The sequence below is a fragment of the Magnolia sinica genome, chromosome 2 (assembly GCF_029962835.1).
Source record: "Magnolia sinica isolate HGM2019 chromosome 2, MsV1, whole genome shotgun sequence".
In the NCBI taxonomy this organism is placed as follows: Eukaryota; Viridiplantae; Streptophyta; class Magnoliopsida; order Magnoliales; family Magnoliaceae; genus Magnolia; species Magnolia sinica.
The window spans coordinates 39,753,221-39,762,788 of NC_080574.1; the positions used below are offsets into that span (position 1 = coordinate 39,753,221).

Genomic DNA, 9,568 nt, shown 5'->3' on the forward strand with positions numbered 1-9,568 from the left:
TTTCAAACCTTATATACAGGCACATGCATGCACGCATGCATACTCCAGTAAGCCACCAGCAAAAGGGGATTGAAGTGCTTCAGCCACAAATCCATCCCACTTCCACATGTATTATGCATCACTGGTGTTGCATTGTTCTGCACAATAAAGAGCTATAAGGGCTTGTTTGGTTGCACCAAATATCATGAAATGTCATGATTAATCAGTCTATTTTGGTGCAAATTTACATGATATTTGGTGCAACCAAACACACCCTAAAGTATCCACCAATGAAACGCTCTCAAGATGTGCTCATGGAGGGTTTGGTTTGCAGTACTGACTCTTCCATAAGTAATAAAGCAACATAGGAGACACGAAAAAAGAAGAAGAAGAAGAAGAAGAAAGAGAAGTATTATTACTGAATGCTCAGGCCAGAGGTCTCTCCACTGCATTGTTTCAGGTTGTACATGTGGGGCCCATTGTTCAGATTGTCAATATAATAAGACCCACCATGAATGGGCCATGCACCAAAAACAACACACAAGAATGAATCCTATGCTTCAATCTGTATTCAGTAAATAGAAGGTTGAGAAAGAAATATAATAAATGTCCCTGACTAGAATCTTTCAATCTGTGGCATTTTTGCACATGAGCCACCCATGGTGGACCCAAAAATATCAACAATTCGGATCATTGAACCATGGGCCGCGCATGTACAAACCAAAAACCCAATCGAATGGTAGAAACTAGAAACTTTTGGGCCAAGCAATACCTCAAGAAAAATATCAAAACACTGCAAGTTCAACAGTAATATAAACCACAAGTGGCTGATGCAGGAGTGATCTCATGTTCAGTTAGCTCGAGGGAAAACAGTTACATGATTCAACACATCCATGCAGATTGAACTCATGATCATGCATGTTACCAGTAACATAACTCATTCGGGTCGTTGTTTTCCTTTTTTCTTTCTTTTGCTCCTTGAAAAATAACACACTCAATATTGAGAAACATAGAAATACACTGAAAACAAATATCCAAGATTTAGGATTCATCAACAAAAAAAAGAGCGAAGCATAGACTTACAGAGAAGCAACACAAGGAGTCACATTCTTTCAGAAAACCATAACTGTATTGATCTCAAACTGCAACTTCGGTAGGGGCCTGAAACTCCACGCCACATGATTAGAATTCAAATCAACCACAAAACCCAAGGTCCAAAACACTTGGATACCTACTCATTTACACCAGCCAAACAAAGAAAAACCGCTCAATCATAACCGCTCGTGAACTAGCTCGTCCCGGCAGAATAGAGACTGTCTATTTTCAAGTAACTTGTAAACTTAAATTCCAATGATCCTAGTTCATTGGAAGCGGATCCTATAGATCAGATCTGAAGGATCATACCATCATGAAATACTCAAAAACTCTTCACAAGAGTCCTGCTAAATCTAACTTTCCGTATACAATTGTAAACATGCACTATGTTATGTGGCCCATATGTTTCTGCTCAGATGTTCTTTACTCCGTTAATATCAATATGTAATCAGCTCATCACCATGAAGTCACATGTAATAAAATGACGCCAATTTGGGGAAAATCACCCAATCATATCAAAGCCTTCTCCAGTCCGAAAAGGACTATAGTTGCCTGGGACTTCCATCTTCCCAATCAGGTGGTGATCAATTCCTGCAATCATCGACTTAATAAGAACATTGTGTGTCATTCACCATAATGACTAGAGAGGAATTACAAGGAAGTACCATATGCAAGAGGAATTATAGGGTGCCGTTTGCTGAGGCTCCCAATTCCCTAGGTCAGTGATCCAAACCATTGATCTGATGGGCCCTGCAGTGTACTGGGGATGCCCCCAAAAGTCCCAATTGGAAGATCCTAACCCTTCTTATCCTTGGCCTTTTCCCCATTTGACTGTTGATCATGGGTGTATTTTTTTCATGTCTATCTGTAGGTACTAATTGAGCAGTTAGGATCCCGCAATCTGCAATATTATTTGGGGGGATCCCAGTGCAGCCCAATATATCAACAGGGAACCATGTTCCCGCACGTACTGAATTTGGACATTGACAAATGCCGAGGCTCAGTGCCCTATAGTTCCTCTTGACTAATGATTCATGGCTAAAAGACTCGGCAATTTGGACTGACTTGTTCGGTCCTGAGTCAAGTTGGGCAGAATCAGTCCGATTCACCCTAGTTGAGGGTGACTTGTGGTATTGAACCGAATTGGGTCCTACCTAGTCCAAGTCGACCCAGACGAATGACATCAGAATTGAACCAAATTGGGTCCTACCAAGTCCAAGTCAACCCGGACAAATGACATCAGACTCATCCAAGTCTTAAAACCATGAGATGGATAGTTACAAGCACGACAAGAAATCACCAATAAGAACACAATACGTGCATACTTGGATTCGATAGTACATTCTCATAGAAAGATACGCGGCCTAAACTGCCAGAAGACTTTGAACTGTCATTCAAAGGAAAGGCACCCTGTGCTTTACTGGGTTGTGGATCTAAGGAATGCACCTCAGAACCTATTTCAGAACCCTGAAAGCACAGGTCATCCGCCCTCGGAGCTGATTTTTCAAGGGAGAGAATGTTCTCAGCCTTGGCTTTCTTTTCCTTTGGGGAGTCGGTTTCTGTCTCCACTTCAGATTCTGCACTATTCGGTAACGGTTGCAGTTGCTTTCTTTTTGAACGAGCCCGTCTGTTCTGGAACCAGTTATAAACATTCGTTTCGGAAATCTGGCCATGTTGGGAAAGTTCAGAAGTTATCTCTTTTATTCTCTGCTTGCTGGGAGTCCCATTGCCTTGCTCAAAGATACTCTCGAGAATTTGGAGCTGCACGGGAGTTGGGGTCCACCGCTGTCTTGCAGTAATCTTGTGGCCGCCAGATGTCATCAATGGATCACAGTATATATTTCCCAGTCTCATTCCTGAAGAAGCAAGAAGATAACTGGTTAGCCCAAGAAATCCCGCTGATATCACAACAGCAGAAGTCAAGTGGGAAACTCTACAACAATCAATGTGGAATTCATTCAAATCATCAAATGAAAATATGGAATCGAACTTGATGCCTGTACATGCAACCCATTTTTTATTCTGGACAAGACTCCTGCAGTAGTTTGCACCATTTTCATAATGACTGTGAGTCATCCATCTTACATGTGGCACACGTGGCATGGACTATCCAGATCATCCAAATTCTGGGGCACATTGTGGATGGCGTATAGCTAAAAAATCACACTGATGAAATAATTCTAACCATCCAATTGGCAGATATCAAATGGATTGTTAAAAATATAATAGTGCTGAGTGACCCAAATTTAACTGGCAAAGTCAGCTGGTTACTTTCATCTGCTCAGTGTGATTTTGGCTATTGCTGCATCAATAATTGGTTCAGGGATTTGGTTGGTCTGGATTGCCATACAACACTATAACTATGCCATGTGCAAGATCGATGAGTCACCGTCGTTTTAAAAATGGTTGTGAACTATCAGAGTCTAGCCCATTTCATGCTATATTAACCACAATTTCTCAGATAATGGTAACCTGTTCACCCCACATGTGGCATGTGTACTGTGTACAACAATCTAGATTTCAGAATGTCACAGATCATGGACCCCTTTCCGGATGGAGCATATCCCAAAAAACACTGATTGGACGATCCTAATCACCTAGTTGGGGGTCATCAAATGTATGGCTTATGGTTAAAAAGAAAATGGTCACTGGTCCAAAGTTAACAGCCAAAACCAGATGGTTAAGATCGCCCAATCGGTCTGATCCTTCGGTTATGCAGCATCCACAATGAAGGTCATAATTTCCCGATACACGTCGGCTGCATGTATGGTGAATCAGACACCATCACACCACCATTTAAGAAAGCAGACAGTTGCAAAGCAAGTCATTGAAAACATGCCACTCCTCTATACTTTCAGAAATGAAAATAGTGATGCTTTGATTCTTAAAATTCTTTAGTTTTGGACCAGTGCATTAATAATGTTGTACCTTGAAACCAACATGAGTTTAAAAATAAAATAAAATTCTGAAGGATATACTAAAGAGATTCTGTAGTTCACTCAGGTGTTCAGTATGTACAAGTGGGCAGACGATGGATATGATTGAACCTACTATGATTGGCCCTTGTACAAAACCATCCCAGATGGGAAAAATCCTAACTCTTCAATGTGTCCAGGAAATAGATAAGGAAGAACATGCAGCAATAATTCGCAATCAACCAAAGGGGAAGGCTGTTGTGCATTTGCACCTCATCAAACTGGGCGATCGCTACATGATAGGGTTTCAATGATGTCATCAACTGGTTGTCTCTTGTGACATCATCAAAACCTTGTTGTGTAATTCTTGCAGGCATTTCTCATGGGATGGAATTTTATATAGAGATCTGAATGCTTGGGAGTGTTTACCCCAACTCAGCCTCCCTTCACATCACATTGATACAGCATGCCCTCCAAATCTAGACAAGGATGATTACTGGAGGTGGAAATATGGTAGGCATGATTCTAGATGATTTTTCTTGTAAAAGAAAAAGGTGGCAATTTTCTCTGAATCTATAAAATATTACAAAATATTTCAAGTAAATGAGTAATTTGGGACTATGTTGAAATTATTATACACCAGTGATATCAACAGAGGCTATAATTGCACAAATCAGAAAACGTGAAGGGAAAGGTTTAGTCCTAATAGAAAACACTCTAGTGTAAAAAGCTTCTTTCTGAGAATTACTCGAGCATAAGAAACTGCCAAGATTAAACTGGAACTATCCAATTGTTCTTTCTGTGAATTTGTGCAAAACAAACAGGCACAAATTTGAGATTCCCATCCAAAAAATTGTACGTGAATCTTGCCAAATATGTGGCCAAAAATCTTAATCTTTTTGGACCAAGCACTAGGGCGATTCACACGAGGAGAGATTGTAGAGGCGATTCGCAGCACATGTTCAAAAGACCTAGGCCACTCATAAAGTGGGGGTCACTGTGAATATGCTGGCTGAAAATTAAGGCATGTTCTCCTCATCGGTTGGGCCACACATGTATGAGAAAGATGAATGATTAGAAACGATGGAAAACAGTATATCCAACGCACATGTCATCCACCTGATGTGCAGACCATATTGCTTTTGGGGCTATGGCAAGTTCACAGTGGCCCCACAAGGACATCAGCACATCTGCTGAAAATCGCCTTTTCTATCTCTCCTTTTTTTTCTTAGAGATAATTTTCTCTCCTTGCACAAACCAGCATAGCATTTCACATCTTTTTAAGTAGTTCATTCTTGCCTGAGAAGTTAAATATTCTCCATAGACAACATGATACAGAATAATAGCATGTCCAGACATTCAACGCATGGCAAATCTCATTTCAGGAGGGAGAAGTCTCCAAGATAAAACCATGTCCAATGCATGGTTTTGCAGATATGATTGAAGAGGCCTGTGATATTTAATTGGAGAAAGCAATATCTTTCAGAGCCATGCCTAGTAGGGCTGCGACTTGGGCTTCAGTCAACTCAAAACCCAAGTTCGGTTCAGATTGTTAAGGTCCTTGAGTTGGGTTGAAAAACGCCAACCCGATTTGACTTCAGGTTGGGAATAATCACATGAAATTGGGTCAGTTGGGTAAGGTCAACTTGGTCAGGTCAAGCCAGATTGGGTTGGTTGGGTCAGGTCGGGCACCTCGGATTGGAATTTGGGTTGGGTTGGGTCAAGTTGGGCTCCGCTTGACCCTCCACCCGACCAAACCCACCGAAGCATCCCTAATCCCTAGAGAAGTAAATGAGGAGGCAGAATCTCTAGCAAAGCAATGAGTGATTGTCATGAGATGGATTGTCGATTTGCGCTAAGTTGTGTAGTGTGCCTGTTTATTTTTAGTTGGTTTTGGGGTGTGTTTTTCAGCTGTGCTGTTAATGAATGCTTTCTTACTTTTTGTGTGTTTTTGGGCTGTTTGGTTGTGATGTTGTCCTTCCCTTCTATGTTGTTTTTCTTCCTCTTTTCTCAGTAAATTTCATTACACATCCCAAAAAAAATACCATGCCCTTTCGCAATTGGGTCTTCATGTTGACCACCAATGTACCCCGTATGCAACCCCCCCTCCCCCCTGTAAATAAAGTGATTTGTTCAAGAGCTTGTATGAAGTTTCCAATACTAGAAAAATCTTCTGATGACAAGCAAGTCAAATGTCAAAGTTATTAGGAAACATTCCTTTAAAAAATTCCCATTTCTTATAACCACCAACTATTCTTCTTCTTTCACGAGATTAGTAGCTGCCCTCTCTTATCAAATACTCTAGGCTTTGAACTAGTCGACAGTATATTCTAAAAAGAAGGCTTAAAGGAAAACTGTGTCCAAGATATTTTAAGTAAGAAATCAATTAGTCCAGATTTGACGCCATGAGTAAACCAAAGCTTCAAAGTAGGGATCTCATATTGGAAAATTTCACCTTATAGTAGCTCTTACATGCAATAAAAATTCTAATTTTCCCAGCGTCATATTCAAATGGTTGGCATTTAATGAAATAATGACACAGCATGGATTTGACCACAGTTTTTTTTTTTTTTTTTTTCCAACCAATACCTAATTCAAGCATAACCACATGGCATGAACTCGACCACTCTTTTTCCAACGTATAAACAATTCAAGCAAAAAAAAAAAAAAAATTGTACCAAAGGAAAGCAAGATACATGAACAAATAGAAAAGCAGGAGATCATGGAACTTTCATCAAACGAATTAAATACTTCCCTAAAGAGGTCAATTCCTTAGATGATTGTTTGGCCAAGGAAGGAGCAGCCACGTATTGAGGCCAATTCCTCCTTTTCTTATAATATAGAGCCATTATTTATCAAAAGGGGGATAAATAATGGGGGACAAATAAAATAAGAAAAGAAAATCCTTCTGGTAGAACCTACAAAAATAAAAATGATAAGAAGAACAAATCCAGAAGCCAATGAGCCCTTTGAAGGGAAGAATAGTAGAAATGGAAGAAGCAAAACAGGATAGAACTCTCTCCCTACTGTATTCCCCTGTAGGATGTGCAAATCAGGACCGTTCGTCCAGTTGACCCCATCATGGATGGCCCACTATACGAAAACCCAATCCATCGCTTTTCTCCGCTGAATTCACCATTGGCTTGACGGCCTGATCAGATGGCAAGGATCATCCAACTGCAGTGGTTTTTGAAATCGCCTGTCATCCACAGCAGGGTCCACTGAATTGAAGGTCTTGATTGAAGCGTCCGCATGCCAGGCGTGGGATGGGACAAAGCCTCTACCGTATTTCAATCCTACCTTCTCTACCATATCAATTACCCCTAATGAAACCCCATGAGAAAGGGGGAAAACAGCATTCATGTACTAAAATCCAAAAACATCCAAAATAAAAACACAGAATAGAAAAATAATCAAGACCCAAATGAAATCTTCCAACCAAAGACACCAATTTGCGACTTCTGGGATTGGAAATAGTAGAAAATGAAAAACGGGGTGCGAGAAAATCAATCAGAAAGGGTGTGAAAAAGCAAAGATTAGAGAGAGAGAGAGAGAGACCTGAGAGAGAGTCTTGTTGGGCAGTAACAGCCTTGTGCATCTCGACAAGCTGTTCGCAGATGGTAGCGTAGACAGAGATTTGCCTGCGAAGAAGTTCCATCTGCTCATCTGTCATTACCTTCACGTACATTACCCCATTCTGCTGCTGTTCTTGTTGCTGCTGTCCTTGCTGCTGTTCTTGTTGCTGCTGCTGCTGCTGCTGCTCCCACTCCATCTTCTTCCCTCTTTCACCTCCTTCTCCTTCTCCTTCTTCGACAGCATTTCTCACAACACCCATCTCTCTCCAAGCAGTTTCCTTCTCTCCTCTTTCATCTCTCTCTCTCTCGCTCTCAAAGACGAAGAGCGGACGGGAGTAGAAATTAGAAGACGACCAGAAAAAAAGGAAAGAAGGAGGCGTGCGAGGGATGCGCTCGTGTGGAAGAGCCGTTCACACTTCACACGCGCTTATTCTTCCCTTTCCTCTTTCTTCTTCTTTTACTCGAGTTTGCTCCCATACATCTCGACATATTAAACATGATATGTCGCGACCTTATCCACTGAAATAGGATTCTCTTAAATAATCCAAACCGTATATATAGTACATATTCTCTTAGATGGTGGATTCCCAAAAATCATCTCAGCTTCGTTAATTCAAACCATTGATTTTACAAATGTTTATTATGACCGTCATTTTCATAGAAAAATGCTAATTTCAAATTGTTAAGATAATCATTTATTTATTTATTTTTCTTTTTTCTCTATCCATCCTCGTTTAAACGGTTTGGATCGTTGATATACGGTCAAGATTCGAAAGCCAAAAGTACTAACGTGTCACTTTTTAATACGTCAGGATGTAGTGGAGCAAACCTTCTTTTAATTTTGATGATTTGACCTTACACACGTGGTTCGGGTGCCGTCGATTTTCTCGCGGGCGCGAGACGTGCGTATATGGTCCTGACGCATCATGACGGTATGGATACTGTCCTGGAGAGCGGATTCGGTGTCATTCTGAACACGTGGCACGTTTAGATTAGATCTAAACCGCCATTTCCAAAAGAGAAAAACTTCGATACTCTGACAGAGTGTGATGGATGATATGCAGGAACCTATTGCACACGTGGCATAATGAACCAGATGTTAAGCTTACTTGATTCGCTGACTATCGGATGGCGGCACATTTATTGGACGGTTAGAAATGAAAAATGATCCTACGGTCCTAATTTCACAAACAAGCGTCCACGAATAGCCGACCCCAATTAATAACGAAGCTTGAATGATGATGATGTGTCCACAAATCAAAGGTTAGGATTGTCCAACCCATCTGATGTTAGATTGTGACCTGCGAACATTGCGCTTCACGACCTAGTTAATTACGCTTACGTGTACAATTTCCAAGTGCCTGCACATCAAGCTTCATATTCAACCCGAGTATACACGGCGCCGATTGTATGCTGAGGAGCTCATCACCCCCGCCCGGGAACGGATTGGCTACTCCCCCTGCCACCAGCCAATGGCTTCTGGTCGGTGATCTGGGGGTCCCACCATGAGGTATGTGTTTCATCCATGCCGTACATCTATTTTTTCAGATCATTTTATGTTATGAGACTAAAATTTATATATATCCCAATCTCAACTGGACCACATTACAGGAAACAGTTTTGAATGAGCATTGGCCATTAAAAACCGTTTTTGGGCCATAAAAGTTTTTGATCAAGCTGATTTTTGTTTTTTATCTTCATCTGGGCTTGTATGACCTAATCAACAGATTAGATGTCAAATAAAAAGTACAGTGAGCCTTAGGAGGATTTTAATGGTGGATATCCAATTACTATTGTTTTCCTGTGGTGTGCTCCACCCCACGTAGCACCGACCGGCTGATGGCAGGGGGAGTAGCGAATCCGTTTCCCTCCTGCCCTGGTGTGAAGACTCTGTGGGCCCTCTTTCATGTATTTGTTTTTATCCGTACCGTTCATCCGTTTTTACGGCTCATTTAATGGCATGAGTATAAAATTAAAGCACATCCAAAGCTATCAGAGCTGACA

At 41.1% G+C, this 9,568-nt stretch overlaps 1 protein-coding gene across 1 annotated transcript; it reads right to left on the minus strand.

Annotated features, from left to right (window-relative positions):
- Positions 1 to 925: 925 nt before the first annotated feature.
- LOC131237003 (WUSCHEL-related homeobox 8) lies at positions 926 to 7,979 on the minus strand. Its single transcript, XM_058234609.1, has 3 exons — positions 7,548 to 7,979; positions 2,400 to 2,930; positions 926 to 1,665 (listed from the first exon to the last, which is right to left on the minus strand). The coding sequence occupies exons 1-3, from the start codon at positions 7,822 to 7,824 to the stop codon at positions 1,577 to 1,579; spliced, it is 897 nt and encodes a 298-aa protein (XP_058090592.1). The 5' UTR covers positions 7,825 to 7,979; the 3' UTR covers positions 926 to 1,576.
- Between the last annotated feature and the right edge of the window lie 1,589 nt (positions 7,980 to 9,568).